The 16,903-nt window shown below is 39.6% G+C and overlaps 1 protein-coding gene across 22 annotated transcripts in view; it reads right to left on the reverse strand.

Moving 5' to 3' along the window:
- Positions 1–16,903, reverse strand: part of LOC138705170 (zinc finger protein OZF-like) — a 96,303-nt gene that overhangs the window by 64,018 nt on the left and 15,382 nt on the right. Inside the window, exon 1 of one of the 22 annotated variants that reach the window (XM_069833850.1) lies at positions 14,701–15,499. The exons of 6 other annotated variants lie outside the window; for them this stretch is intronic. Coding sequence is in view for 3 of the 16 variants with exons in the window: in XM_069833860.1 (XP_069689961.1) it covers positions 10,025–10,079 (55 nt within the window). In the remaining 13 variants the exon portion in view is untranslated. 15 more of the 22 variants (XM_069833855.1, XM_069833853.1, XM_069833857.1 and 12 more) reach the window with 15 other exon arrangements.

Here is a 16,903-nt window from a genome sequence, read left to right on the forward strand (position 1 = left end):
GGGCAGTACAACACCTTATTTCAAATGGTATCATTTGGTGACAAAGTCTTCTTCCAGCTGAGAGTAACAACCTTCAGTTCTTAGACATATATTCTATTTCAGACGCTGTTAGGTCTAACATAATACCTAGCTTAAAAGTAGAATTAATCGAACAACTCCAGAACCTATTGCATGGTAATAACAGTTACCGGTACATTTATAGTTCTAAATACAACTTTGAAAGTAGGGGAAGGAAGGGTATTGGCGCTCACCTAAGGAAAACCATTATTTGTTTTCAAAACAATGGTCAATCTTAATACTTCATTCACAAAATGCAGACATGAACTAGTTTTCTTTACATCTGAAATAGTATTACTTAAGATAGTATTATATTTAGGGAACTATTAGGAAAACAATGAAAATGAGTAATGGTCGGTATTGCCCGACACAGTAGGGCAATGGCGCTCAACATAGTAAATAACATTCACGCGTATTTAGGTGCAGTGATCGCATTTATAATTATGTGATCGATCAACCCCACTGCATTCCTTGTGTGTCCAGTTTGCACATACAGTACACCGAAACCACACTTCACCATCTTCACCGAATTCTCCACACACAGCGCAAATCTCTTCTACTTCCTGAAGAAGTGTGTTTGGATTAATGTCGTCTAATTCATCATCGTCACACAAATCATCTTCATCCAGTTCATCTTCTGATGTACTTTCGAATAACTTTCTCTTTGGTTTTTTAATTTTCTTTGCCCTGATCTTTGATAAAGGAGCAATGGTTGATTTTGGTTTTTCAGACTTCTTAGTCTTATGTTTGTCAGCTCTGCGCTTCTCTAAGACTTCTAGTTTTTCCTTCATCAGTGATGCTGTAAGTATCTCAGAATGCTGTTTGGTATTGCTGGATCTTCTTTTACTGGTGGTTTTTGAGGGGCCAGGAATAGGTGACATTTGGGTGATTGATATTGATTTTCTATTTCGTTTTGTTTCTAATGTAGAAGGATGCGATGGAATTTCTTGAGAGGTCGTCGGCTGTATACAAGATATTGTGGGTAAATTCTTGTGACATATTGGCTTCACACTGGTTGACAGTAGTTGCTGACTTGTTCCTTCAATCTGATTTTCGTCGTCAATCAATGAAAGAACTGAACCTTCACCTGGTGGGCTCAAATTCATTGCAGCCATAAAATCTTCATCTGAGTAAACATTTGGGTTCAAGGGCCAAATGCCACTTCTTTTGAATCCATTGGTCGCTTTTTCCACAGAAGAAACTCTACCATATGCTTGATTGAAAACCTCTGCAATGTCGTATGGAGTGATTTTTTGAGCTGCATCAGTCTTCAAGAAAGTTTCGCATTCATTGTTGAACGTAGATTTTAATGGTCCAAAGAAGGTGAGATCAAGGGGCTGCAATCTGTGGGAGGTATTGAAATGATGTGGATGCCTTTCTCTTTCCAAAAGGAATATGAAGAAAGTGATGTGTGACTGCTGTGGTTGTCCATTATAAGGAGGACAGAGTTATCGATGGAAGCACTGGTTTCCTTTGCAAAGTGTTGTATCCAGACTGTGAAAAGTTCAGACGTCATCCACCCATTTTAGAGCACTTGTACAGTGCTCCTGCAGGTCCATCACACTGTAGCTGAGGTGACATTCATTGGCGCGGGAAGATAAACATCGGGGTAATGTAGTGTCCCGCAGCATTAACTGCACAACAGACCGTAATATTCTTGCCCCTCTTCCAGCTGTTCGTCCCTTTAGATCAGGAACTGGGCATCGGGAGCGGAGCAGAACTAGACTCTAAACGGGGACGCTTAATATTCATAAGTCACTGAATCAACGCTGCGTGGTGTTCGGCGGGGAAGAAAGGGGATGAAGAGAAATCATATGGCTCCCCGTGAGAGAGTAGAATCCGCTCTTGCTGCCCAGCTCTGCTTTAGATGCAATAATGCGCAAAGGAGTATGTACAGTTGAGACCTCGGTCTCGTCTACATTGTACATCCTTGTGGCTGGAAAGTTGAATTTTGAAAACAGTGACTCAAGATTGCTATAGACTCGTTGAATTTCATTCTTATTAAATGGCAGAATACGATTAACGCATTTTGCTTCAGGTTTCCTTAAGCTCAATTTTGGATGCCATCTTAGGAAACCGTAAAACTAATCTTTTCCAGCTTCCCTTTTGTCTCTGGAAAAGTTGTTTTTAATTTCATGTCTTTTCTGCATATTCAAAAACTATCTTTTTGAGTTCGGAAGCTGTAATACCAAAGTATAATCTACAAATCGTCAAAACATACTCTTCAGTTTCACTTTCTTGTTCCTCACTGAAAACACATTTTGCACCTAAAGAGGGGGCATAAGGCTTTCCCGCTTTTACTCTGTCCTTAAGTGTGCTGAAAGGGATATTGAATTGCCGAGGTGCTTCTCAAATTGATGTTCCTGAAGAAACTGCTCTAAAAGCTGTTTTCATGGTCTCCATTGTCCATGCTGCCTTATTTGTACACCTTTCCCTTTTTTTCGGCATCTCTTAATAGTCGAATTACGAAGTTAATTAATAATATAATAAATAGAGACATCACACATCGTTAAAATAGAAAGCATAATAATATTTAACATATTGTATGCTTTAAATGACATTTTATTGCAGTAATATAAGAATATAGGATTATATGGATTGTTTTCTGCAAGGAAATATCCTCAGCTGGAGGGTAATGCCGCTCAGTTGAGCGCCACAACCCTCCATAGCAATATTGAAATTCTTAACATGTACCGACGAAAGAAGCTTATTACAGATGTTTATAAATATATCAATGTGAAGCTGACTTTATCCCCTAAATAAACATATTAATTGTTAATAATGTAAAAGGATATTTGTTCACATACCTTTAGTTTGAAATATGCGTGTTCTTATAACAAAATACTAACAAAACTATTCTCGCTCACAACAACGAAATGTGCCTTCCCACGGTAACCATTCAACTACTATGCACTTAGTACAGTGTCCGCAAAATAGCATCACCTCCTGAACTCTTCAAAATTTAAACCATTCAGATATATTAGCATGAGCCCGATTGCCCTCTGAGTGGCACAACCCTCCGTTCCCCTAATTCAGGAGCAAACGATTTAGAACTGATAATAAATTAATTATTAATTAACAATAACAAAGCTGTATTTGGAAATATAACAGATTTAAGTCAATTATATTTGAAAGGTATGTTGGTCCGACAAGTTAACAAGTAAATGAAGATAAATATCATAGGTCCTTCAATAACTGTCTATTTTTAACCTAATGCATAGTACAAAATATTACATTAGGTTATACACATAAAAACTAAAAATTATCTGAAAGAATACAAGTACATATTAGGACTTGCAATAGAAAATGGGTTCAATAAGAAAATGATAGACTTTTTTTTAAAGAAAATCCCTTCTGAACAAGAATTCAGATACCACGCTTACGGCCTTGACTGATACTAAAAAACCAAAACACTGTCTTTTTATAATAATGTGTCATACAAGTTACTTAATTTTTTCAGGAAAGAAAATGTAAAGGTTACCTTTAGAACTGGTAATAAACTTAATAATGTTATCCCTAATAATATTCGCAACTTTGACAAATATGCTAGTGGTGGAGTATACATGCTGCATTGTAAGAATTGTACAAAAAAGTATATTGGCCAAACTAAAAGGAACTTTAAAACTAGATATTCAGAACATAAAGCAGATTTCCGTCATAGTCGTAATAGATCTAAATTCGCATCCCATCTGATTGAGAGTAATCATGAGCTTCAAAAAATGTCCGACGCTTTACAAATTTTAAAACCCATTAACAACGGGAACATTAATTTAGTTGCGGAAGAATTTTACATAGCTAAATCGCTTAATAATAACATTTCGTTACTCAATGAACAATTACCTAATTCTAATAACTTTTTATTCAAATTGGCCAATGGGAACTCTTCTCGCTGCAACATGTACCCCCCCCCTCCACTTACGTCACGACGTGATTCTTTTATACTATATGTCATTGCACTAGTCACCACCACGTAACCGGCCAGATAACATCATCTCTTCCCACTGCTTCAAAAATCTCTTAAGTGTTTTATTGCTACATAATTCTTTTTGATCCGCATATGTTCCTTTATTAAAACATTTCTTATTGATTCTTGCAGATTCACTACATGCTGCCATTCTATACGTCGTGATGACTGTTGCAACTTTTTACTCTTTCAACCGTCTCTCTTATATTTTATAAGCTCCACACATGTTTTGCAGACTTTTATCTCAAGGCATAGTTCTTATAATTTTAATATCTAGACCTTATAGAGGTTTGAATTATTACAACCATTTGCCTGTTTTTCAAGTAATTATTTTACTTTGTCTTTTGTTTACACAGTTATTTTAATATTGTAATTTTTTCTCACGTCGTGTACTTTATTACATTTCATTATGTTGCAGTCTATCTATGTCTTTATGTAAAAAGCTTCATAATATGCTAACCAGACCTGAAGATGCTATCTTAATAGCGAAAGCGCTAGTCGTATATATGTTTTATGTGTATAACCTAATGTAATCTTTTGTACTATGCATTAGGTTAAAAATAGACAGTTATTGAAGGACCTATAATATTTATAGTCCCATCGCTCTAATTTCCAGCAGCCAATCACGTTGCAGGTCGGCTACATTTAAACGTGTGCATCTTGTGATTCGCTGATTCATTTCTTAAGGCTCGATAAATACTTAATATAATCCCCCGCCATTTTAGCTCTTTCGTTGGCGTTGAGTTAATCATGAAACCTGATTCCCACTCATCCCACCCCTCTTCCCCCGTACTTTCATCTTAGGACGATTCTCACAGCTCCATTTCCCGACCTAAACCAACCAACCACGCCAAACTTAAACTAAAACGCATGAACAACCTCTCCGCATCCAAAACGATCATCACCCCTCAGAATCCATCGAAAATCTCGAAATCCATCCACATACAATCTACAGTACCTGATACCAACAGCAACAATGACACATTTGCGGACCTAAACATCCTACCCACTGAAATCTCAAACCGAACTGTGATTATAAGCAACCACCTTCCACATCTCCTCACCTCCATCCCCATCCCCGATGACTACACGTATGACATTACTGCCATCAATGAAACCGACAGAGTTGTGACATTCCCGAATAGAAAACTTCTTTCCAACTTCACAACCAAATATCCCTCAACCCACTTCGTACCCCACGCTACTTACTCCCGCCCGCCCAACTCCTCCAAACCAGCTCCATGGGTGAAGGAAGTCTGCCAAGCTCAACAATCACCTCAGAAACATTCACCACCCCCAAACAAGGTCAACTCACAATGCACAATCTCATATCATCCATAATCATGAAGGTGACGCCGCAATAAAACAACCCTCTCCCCTCTCTGAATCATCAGACGATGATGACTGGCAACTAGCCATAAATAGAAAGAAAAAGACACAAAAAACACAGAACCATCTCCCCCCCACAATCCCCTCCTCCTCTCCTCAGCATCCAAGACACACTTTAAAAATAAGCAATCAACCATCAATGGCAACAACCCTTTCTTTATCCACCATCTCATCCATGAAAAAGAGCTCATCATAGAGCAACCTAACCTGTTCTGGGCACGTAGCACAGCCACAACGACGCTCACCTTTGACACAAAGATGGATCTCGAAACCTTTGCCAATAACATTCCCCCTCGACCTTTGGACCAAATGCACAATACACTATATCACAAAGACAGATACAACAAACCACAACCCGACAGTATGACATAAGCGTCGTCATGAAAGACGTAGCTGCTACCGTTCCTCTAGACGCACTGAACGAACAACAATACAACGTAAAACGAATTACCCGCATAATCTCTGCACAAACACAAAAACCCACAGACATGGTACGAATCTTCGTAGAGGACGTTGACTCATCGACCAGACTATTGACAGGTGTGTGACTCTTTGGTCGCAACTACAGAGTAGAGGCTTTCAGAGAGTTAGTGCAGCGAATAGGGATTATAAGGAATGGACACTTCGCGTCGGTACCTTTGATGTAGCCGGACCGATTTCAATGACCTTCAAGCCAGCTAGAGCGTCAGATTCTGCTTTCTCCCTAGAGTTGGCGCCGACATCACACCAGCTAGCAGTCGACACAGCGGAAATATAACACATATAATTAATACATCTAGGTACATTATGTACTCAAATAAAATAAATTGGATCCATAAAATAATAAATCCTTCATTAACTGTAATGTCTAGACTCTAGAGTTCCTTTATAATGAGAGTTCAGACGTTGACCCCAACAACAATTAAAATATGTAATGATTTGATAGAACTGAAAATGGAAAAACAAAACTCTTACGAGAAGTAAAACCATATACCTATATTATATTATTATACAAATATTAAACGAATTCGATATTTAATTTTATAATGTATTATATTATTTTATAATACAATTTATGATATCTGAAATAAAAAATATTATTATTACAACTAGTTTGTCACTGAGAAATAAGGAAAAGCTGTTAACTTGAATTTATTTGAAGCAAAGCGTTACTGGATTATGCAATAAGGTAGGCGATGTTTGGATCCTGTGCCTTAATTCTATTCTCAATTGTTATCTTAGTGTATGCTCGATTACACTACCTCTAGCGCTTGAAAGTGGAACTAGCCGCTGGCGCACAGAGAAACAGAACACAGGAAAATTCGCTCAGTGTCCATTCTTTATAATCCCTATTCGCTGGTTAGTGCGCCACCGACCATGTGCGCTTTACGGCCATGACATCGCGACCTGCACCAACGCAGCTAAATGCTGGAAGTGTGGAATGGACCCGACGATCCGTAAACACAAACCATCTGACAACCTCAAATACTTTGCTACGTGCACGGACTATACAGATCAAATGGTGTGCCTCCGCTATCCAAAAGCCGTTACTCCTACATCCACAGCTCCCACACACAGACCCATATACACTCCCGCTAATCCAACGCCGCCCATAGTGAAACCAGCGAATAGGGATTATAAAGAATGGACACTGAGCTAATTTGCCTGTGTTTTGTTTCTCTGTGCGCCAGCGGCTAGTTCCACTTTCAAGCGCTAGAGGTAGTGTAATCGAGCATACGCTAAGTTAATAATTGAGAATAGAATTAAGGCACAGGATCCAAACATCGCCTACCTTATTGCATAATCCAGTAACGCTTTGCTTCAAACAAATTCAAGTTAACAGCTTTTCCTTATTTCTCAGTGACAAACTAGTTGTAATAATAATATTTTATATTTCAGATATAAATTATATTATAAAATAATATAAAACATTATAAAATTAAGATCGAATTCGTTTAATATTTGTATATAATATAATATAGGTATATGGTTTTACTTCTCGTAAGAGTTTTGTTTTTCCATTTTCAGCGCTATCAAATCATTACATATTTTAATTGTTGTTGGGGTCAACGTCTCAACTCTCATTATAAAGGAACTCTAGAGTCTAGACATTACAGTTAATGAAGGATTTATTATTTTATGGATCCAATTTATTTTATTTGAGTATATAATGTACCTAGATGTATTAATTGTATGTGTTATATTTCCGCTGTGTCGACTGCTAGCTGGTGTGATGTCAGCGCCAACTCTAGGGAGAAGGCAGAATCTGACGCTCTAGCTGGCTTGAAGGTCATTGAAATCGGTCCAGCTACATCAAAGGTACCGACGCGAAGTGTCCATTCTTTATAATCCCTATTCGCTGGTGAAACCATCACAAATGCCATGCCTGTTCGGAGAAAACCTAAAACAGACAGGAACGAGTAAGCGCGTAGGACGCCATAGCAACAACTTCTCTCCCAAGCAGCCAGAGCACGTGCGCCACAGCAGCGAAGAAACAATTCCCCCCCCCCCGCAGCGCAAAGGTCTTACGCCCACAAACAAACACCATAGCAACGGCTTCTCTCTCACCACAACAAACATCCACTAACTCCATCCCCGACCTCAAACGCTCCAACAACTACAACCCCACAACAGGAAGAAACTAAAACACATCTCCATAATCTCATCAAATGCGTGGAACAGTACATTGACGAGAAAATAAACGAACTAGAAGAAAAACTAGTCACGTTTACACTCGCAATGTTCATCACCCACACACAACCCACCAAACGCCTCCACCATAATAAAATGGCAAACCAGGCGGGACGTCGAGTCCTTAAAAAGTATATCCGACACCAATTCATTAACAACCAACTACAAATCACCCTCATCCCGTTCCGGAAGGTGACGTCACTCGCCGAAAACATGGGACTCCACATTGACAATAATAACTAAAATGGACGGACACGAAACCAGACGGAACTTGACTTTACTACACAACAATATACGTAACCTGTATACAAATCGTACCGAATTGATACACATCATAACAGAACATAACCCCGACATAATAACACTCAACGAGACGCACTTAAACACGACAGACAAATTTTCACAGCGAGGTTTCACGATATTTAGAAAAGATCGTAACCGCCTAGGAGGGGGCGTGGCCATTCTCTGTCGAGATACGCTGCCAGTCTCACTACATAAACAACCAGCAATCTACGACAACATTGAACAAGTGACAATCAAAATTGAAATCAGGAACTTTCCAGTCTATGTAACCTCGCTGTATCTTCCGCCAGGGCACCCTTTCCCCATAGACTTTTTCGACCACTTGAACATTTTTCGCAAGCTAATATTACTTGGAGACCTTAACGCCAGCCATACCGAATTCGGTGATATATATATATATATATATATATATATATATATATATATATATATATCAATGCTGCTGGGCGACGACTAAGAAGATTCTTACATAACTCTAGAATGCTACTCCTAGACACAGGCCCCACCAGATTTCCAGCAACCATAAGACAAATCAATTGGACAGCACCAGACAAAATACTAGTCTCCCCACCTATACAACGCAGAATAACACAACTAGACGTACTCCCGTCCATGAACTCTGACCACTGTCCTATACTACTAACAATAAATACGCACCTATAACGCAGTACATTGCTAAAACTATCTTCAAATATAACAAGGCAGACTGGGACACATATAGGGAATACATTAACGACAAATTGCCACCTCCACCTGACATCACTAATTCGAACGCTCTAATTAGAGCAGACGATTTGCTATTACAGGTTACGTTGGACGCAAGACTACGGGCAGTACCACATAAACAGTCCAGACAGCATAGACAACGGGAATTATCCCCACAAATTGTACAATTAATAAAGACTAAGAGACGTGCCCACAGACTATACATGCGACAATACACAGATGACAACCGACGATTATATCGAAGTCTACAGCAAGACGTAAAAGACGCAATCAGACGTTATAACACATATTGCTGGACAGAAATCACCAGGAAACTAGACAGCACAAGAAAAGACAACCCCACGAAATTCTGGACATTACTAAAGAAACTCAAGGGCCAATCCATTATTAACCACCCACTAAAAGATAACACGCACATCTACCAAACAACACAGAAATTGGACATCTTCAGAGCTCACCTATAGCAAATACACAGCATTCAAGAAAACCCACTATTCGATAACGAACATTACAACGCAATAACTGCAAACATAAGAGAAAACAACAACCTCTACACACCCACGGAAGCCCCCGCGGATATAGAACACGACAACATACTCACTGCGAACATCACACAACAAGAAGTCACGAACAGCATACACAGAACCAGAAACACAGTTGCAGGACCTGACACTATACAGAATATACTCCTAAAACAATACCCACAGAAGGCCATTGAGTTTCTGATGGTAATATATCGGACGAGCTTTCGCATGGGAATTTTGTCCCCACGTTGGAAGCACGCCCATATATTGTTCTTCCCGAAATCCGGAAAAGACCATACCGACAAGAAAAACTATAGACCGATTAGTCTGACTGCGACAGTCTGTAAGGTATTCGAAAGAATTCTTAACAGACGACTGCAATACTACATACAAGGCAACAATTTACTACCCGACACACAGGCCGGTTTCCGACAAGACACAGACATTGTAGACCAACTTCTAAAGATTATGACACCAGTAGAACACGGCCTGGAAACTCGCAAGACTACGATCATGGTAGCACTGGACACACAACGAGCAATCGACTCGGTTTGGCTCGACGGACTTAGATATAAACTCACGCGACTTGCTTCTTCCGACGGCCTTCACATGCTTTGTCATCGAACAACAGATGACAGCGTCTCGCCAGCCATCTCCTCCTCGCCCCGTTCCGTGATCACTTGATCAAATCTCAGTCCCCCTAGCGTATGTGGTACCTAAGAGGTTACGTCCAATTTCGGCTTCCCCTTCAAAATTTTCTAGAGCTCCTTCAGTGGAGCAGCATAACCCGGAGTGAGACTAGTGGCCAACAGGCTTGGAGCTCACATACTTAGTTTTGTACAGCCTCCAACCTCTTGCAAGAACGCGTTTTGCGTACCTTTTAAATTTGTCCTCCCAATTCTCTTTCAATTTTTTCGATTTTTTTTTTCACTACCGTCACAATTCACGCGGTGGATATCTGACTTCATAAGAGATAGGACGGCACAAATCAAAATTAACGAACATCTATCAAACGAACTAACCATATTCAGTGGTGTCCCACAAGGCACGGTCCTTTCACCGGCCCTATTCAACCTCTATGTAGCAGATATCCCGATACTACAAGACGACAACGTTAGACTTGGACAATTCGCCGATGACGTCATATACACCTCCACTTCCTTATCGAATAAATGTAGCGAGCCGGCACATCAACTCCACATTACAAACCTTATCAACATGGCTTGGACAGTGGAGAATTGTAGTCAATGCTGATAAATCCCAGGCCATGTTGATTAAGAAACAAAAATGTCCATTGGGTGCTAGAGCAAGATATCCTGTCCTAATCAATAACACCCCAATCCCATACAAACGCAACATCAAATATCTAGGTGTCACCTTCAATGATAAACTCAATCTCACAAGTCATATTCATCATCTCCGAAAAAAATTAAAATTATCAATCCCATTATTGTACCGCATAGCAGGCAGAGGACCCGAAAACCCAGGTTGCCAACCTAACACCACAATCATGATATACAAAACAATAATCCGCCCTTCTATCCTATACGCATCCTAACTATACACCAGGCTCTCCCCATCTCTTTTGTCACAACTCTGTGCTACAGAAAGACGACTAGCCAGAAATGCATTTAACCTGCCCGGAATACCAACAACCAAACCGTATACAACGTCACCAGAATCCAACCACTCTCCCAGTATATCAAATATGTCCACAATGCCCTCGATAGACCTTTCATCCAACATATCTTCCTAAATCCTCCCAATACAAACTCCTCAACCACAGTTGACAATCTACTCCCTCAGTATAGAAATCGCCCACCCTAAGAGAGAAACCCTTCTAATGTGTCACACAGCTCTGGTATAAGTTTGTTAAGAACTAGCAATACTGTAAGCAGTGTTGTCAGATCTTGGAAAAATATTTCCGGAGGTGGTAATGAAAAAAATCCTGAGATTTGTCCACAATTTCCGGAGGCACTTTCGAAAATCACATAAAATGTTATTATAACCTTCTAACTATTGCAATACATGAACCTATAATAAAAAGATTTCTACTTTAATTTTTCTACTCATCAATTTGATTAGTAGTCACCACTTTCCTCTCATAGATGTTTCTGCAGACCAGATTATGTTCGTTTTTATGCGTTACATATTTTATGTTTAGGGAAGCATTAGTAGTCAGGTTACAAAATATTAACAAAACTTTAACTATATAATGTTCATCTACCAGTTTTAATGTATGCCATAGATTGGTTTGTCTAAATAATAATAATAATAATAATAATAATAATAATAATAATAATAATAATAATAATATATATAATTTATTTCAAGAAATAGTCTGCCCAGGCATCCTGGGTTGCCAAAAACACGGAATAACACACATATAAGAATAGTAATGATTACAGTAAGATAGATGAGCCAAATTTAAATGTGAACTAGGAGCTTAAGTTTAAGAAATAATAAATTTGTACATATATTTGTAACAATCACACACTAACGAATAGAAAAGGGGGGGGGTATTATGATATTCCGTATAAATGATTTTTCAGAATTGCCACAGACCCTTTAATGGTTGAAGTAATTATTTTTGGAATGATGTCATGGATTCCAAATGTTTTGATAGTGTTTACAGTTGATCGTGGGATGGTGCCCCTCGCTCCGATCATTAAACCATGTACTTCCCAGGTGCCTTCCATCTGATATTTTTCTCGAAAATACGGAATAGTAGGCTCATAAATTTGTTGTTTTTCTTTGTTGGCCTCGGATGGTTGGGTCTGGCTCATCTCAAATCTAATAGTTGGGTCCAGTATAAAGCCTTTACTATTAGTCTTGTCTAGAGCCACGATGTCCGCTCTTCTAATTCCGCCGCCTTCAGACGCAACGCAGTGCACCTCTTCATGGACCTCGAAGGATAATAATAATAATAATAATAATAATAATAATAATAATAATAATAATAATAATAATAATAATAATAATTTCCTACATAAAAAAATCCGGAGATTACAACTTTATTTCCTATTTTTCCGGGAAGTTAAAAAATTCCGAAGATCTCCGGAAATTTCCGGAGCCAGATGCCGGAGCACTACACGCGTTTGTGCGTGAACTGCCAGGAGCAACACCCAGCAACGTACAGAGGTTGCAGGGAGTACATTTCATATAAGAAGCTCTATCAAAAGAGGCATGGCATAACTGCCAACACTGCTGGTCCCCGTCCTTCCCCTCCCGCTCCTCTTCCTACAAACCTGGAGAGTTTTCCGCACCTGCGTCCCTCACCGGCCGCAGAACCGGAACGTGAAGCACCCGCTCCCCAGCAGAACACTGTTGCGCCCTCGGAGGGCCAATGGCAAGTTGCTGGGCACAAAGGAAAGAAAGGAATACGAACTGCAGCAAATATTGCTACAAGTGAAGTTCCTCTTCCCGCTATGAAACCAGCAGTCAATGAGGCTGCTAACGACGAGGTGTTCGCACTCACCTCTCAGCCGGGTACGTCAACTGATTATAGACGACCCAAGGAGAGCAAGCAGATCTTCAGCCAGGTTGCTTCGAACCCTTCACCCCGTTCCAACCTCCCGACGACTAACCGAGAGTGGGCCAATGCCTTCAGACGGCAGCCTTCCACATGGACACCCCAGTTTACGTTGTCACTCATGTTCCAAATATTGAAACAAATGAGTGCATATCTGGGAGACGACCCCTACTTGTATAAAGTAGCCAGGACTATTAGGACAGCACTGGACACTCCCATCACTCCACGAAAGCCTACCGGTGGTAGAAGGAACGCGAGGCCGACATGGTGAATTTCGTGTCCTAATATGGAACGCTCGAGGACTACGCGCCAATAAAAACGAGCTTAGGCATTATTTAGAAGCAAAAGATATAAAAATTGCGCTCATATCAGAAATTCATCTCCGTCCTTCCGATAAGTTTAGAATTACAAATTACAAAGTGTACCGGACGGATCGTTCAGTCGATCCGGGACAAGACGCGCCAGTCAGGGGAGGGGGCACTGCCATACTAATTCAAAGAGGAATCCCTCATTACGAGCAACTGCTCCCTCACCTAGAGAAAATAGAAGCCACTGCAGTAACATTGCAGATCTTAAATGAACCTGTAACGTTTATTGCAGTATACAGCCCACCCCAATCACTTAAGGTTAGGGATCTAGATACCCTAATGGATACTAGTCGAAAGATGGTAGTCGGCGGAGACTTAAATTCAAAACACACTGTCTGAGGTCGTGTGGGCAACTCGGATGGCAATAAGCTTTATCGCCACTCCCTTAGGAGTGACTATGTGGTTTCTGCCCCGAGTACACCTACGCATATTCCAAACAATGCTAACCATCAACCAGACATTTTAGATATTTCTTTACTCAAAAAAACATAAATTTCCATTCCAAAACTTCGGTGCATGATTCTTTAGCAAATTCAGATCATAAATCTGTTACCATTACGTTCCGAGCGCAACTAAAATTATCTCCTCCAAAAACTGTGCTACTATACCAAGCAGCTGACTGGGACCTCTTTAGAGATAAGTTGGACGCTCTCACAGATGACTTGGTTCCTACGTCATGTGATGAGATCGAAGATGCTGCTAAAATGCTAACGAACGCTATACAGGAATATATGTCGGTAATTCCAACAAAACTTATTATTCCGGGAAAATTAGAGCTTCCAAATGACACCTTAATATTAATCAGGGAAAGAAACGATTGTCGGCGCGCCTGGCAAAGAGCGCGGGACCCTCGCCTAAGACCACGGATAAATCGTTTGAAAAAGGAAATTGCTCAGAAAATAAACAATCAGATTATTCAAGCCTGGACTCAAAAAGTTAGTAAATTAAATACCGACAATATGAGCGAGGTGTGGAAAATCACAAAGCTCTTCACTAAGCCATATAGTAATATCCCTCCCATCCAGCACAATGGGAGAACGTATAATAGTCCAGAAGAGAAGGCTACGGTTTTTGCGGAATTCCTCGAGAACTCCTTCAATCCACATGGTGACTTGTATGACAGACAAATACATGACCAAATAACACAAGCCACAAATACGTACTTACTTAACGTGGACCTCAACAACAACGACGCACCACAGATCCGTCCTGCTAGCGTTCAGGAGGTAAAATGGCAAGTTACACACTTGCCAAATAAAAAAGCTCCTGGCCCCGATGGCATACAGGCTGAAGTACTGAAAGAACTATCACAAAAATCGTTTAGATTACTTACAAATATCATAAATGCTATCTTTCGGATAGGCTATTTTCCTAACATTTGGAAACACTCGCACATTATTCAAATTCCTAAGCCAGGAAAGAATAAATCTGATCCATGTAATTATCGCCCCATTACTTTACTAAATGTTTTAGGTAAAATTGCGGAAAAGATCATACAAAAAAAGATTGAAATCCGAACTCGGAAACAATGATCTAATCCGAAACGAACAGTTTGGATTCCGTTCACGTCATTCGTGCACACAGAAATTGCTTCGCACGACGGAATCCATTACTACCGCATTTAATTTAAACCGAACTGTAGCGGCTATATTCTTAGACTACACACAAGCCTGTGACAGAGTTTGGCATGCGGGCTTGATACACAAATTAATTAACAATAATTTAAATTCCCGCCTAGTAAAACTATTAGACAATTATATTCGGGGCATAACGTTCCAGGTTAAACTGAACGACGTGCACTCCACGTAGCGAGGTATTAACGCTGGTGTGCCTCAGGGCAGCATTTTGGCACCGATACTTTTCCAAATCTATATTAATAACCTGGCTTTTAATCAAAATTTCAATACTAGTATTTTAGCACTATACGCTGACGAGTCGGCATTTCTCACGGCATCGTGGAAGCCAACTGTCGCCATTAACAGGTTACAAGGTCACCTACGTGACATTGAACCATGGCTCCTCAGATGGAAAACTAAATTAAATATATCTAAAACACAAGCCATTTTATTTAGCAGAAGAAATAAACTCAATAGACCGGGTATAAATCACACGAAATTAGCTATAAATGGATCACAAATCAAGTGGAAAACTTCAGTTAAGTATCTCGGAGTAACACTGGACAGACGGCTCACTTTTTCTGAACATATACTACAAAAACTCAGACTTGCCAATGCTAGAATGGTGGAGCTCTACCCAATATTAAATAAATGCAGATATTTAAACAAACATACAGCATTGATTTTGTATAAAGCATTAATTAGGTCGGTATTATTATATGCTTGTCCTGCTTGGGGACATGCAGCTATTACAGTCCTTAAAAAATTACAGATTTTCCAAAAAAAACTTTTAATATTCATTACAGGACTTTCTAGAGTAACACCTGTTACATTAATTTACAAAGAACTAGAAATTTGTACAATTCAAGAATATATCTCTAATCAAGCCTTCTGCACTTACACAAAGTCGTACAGCAGCACAAACCCATTAATTTCTTCACTAGGTAACTACAACCCAGCTTTAGATAAACATAAACGCCCTAAAAGTGTACTCCACATTTTAGCTTGGAACGACAACGTACAGTACAAGACGCAAACCAAATTGAACATTAAACAACATGACTCGGAAGACAATCCTGTATACCAAAGCACTAATAATGATATTTCTCTGTTTCAGGGACATCACGTTATTGGATGCACAGGAGAGTGTAAAACAGTTGTTATTGCAACTACTTATATGGTTGATTATGTATGTGTATTTTAAATTATGATTAAAACTGAACCTTCCTCCTGAATATATGCATATCCCAATGAGGCCAATTGGCTTGTCGTCAGTACGACACCTCATCCTGCTCAAGGTTTTCCTTGGTTTCCCTTGAATAATAAGACAAATGTCGGGATGAGCCCTAAAAGAAATGGGCCATGAACCTCTTCCCTTCCCCCACATTTTCTCTTCTACTATTACAAAGAACTTGCTAATTTCTTAGATAACAACCCTGTAATATGAAAATAGGGAAAAATAATTATATACTCTAAGTTCTCAGGGCTAACGGCTTCGAAGCTTGGTACCTGGTTCTAATGAAGTGCACTGGTAGTAATTTAAAACATGGGGGCATGAGATAGTTACTCTGCCTGCCATAAAAAATTCACTTCAATTAAATCCCCAAGGTAAAAAAAAAAAAAAAAAAGGGGACTGAAGCCAAAGAGACGCCTCGCCGCCATATTGCGATCACCTAGATTACGATGCAAGTCAAGCTTTCAGGTATAACTCCCTGCAAAGTTGAATTGAATAATTTCGAGGGAAAAATTGTTCC

The sequence above is a fragment of the Periplaneta americana genome, chromosome 8, assembly GCF_040183065.1.
Source record: "Periplaneta americana isolate PAMFEO1 chromosome 8, P.americana_PAMFEO1_priV1, whole genome shotgun sequence".
Lineage (NCBI taxonomy): Eukaryota > Metazoa > Arthropoda > Insecta > Blattodea > Blattidae > Periplaneta > Periplaneta americana.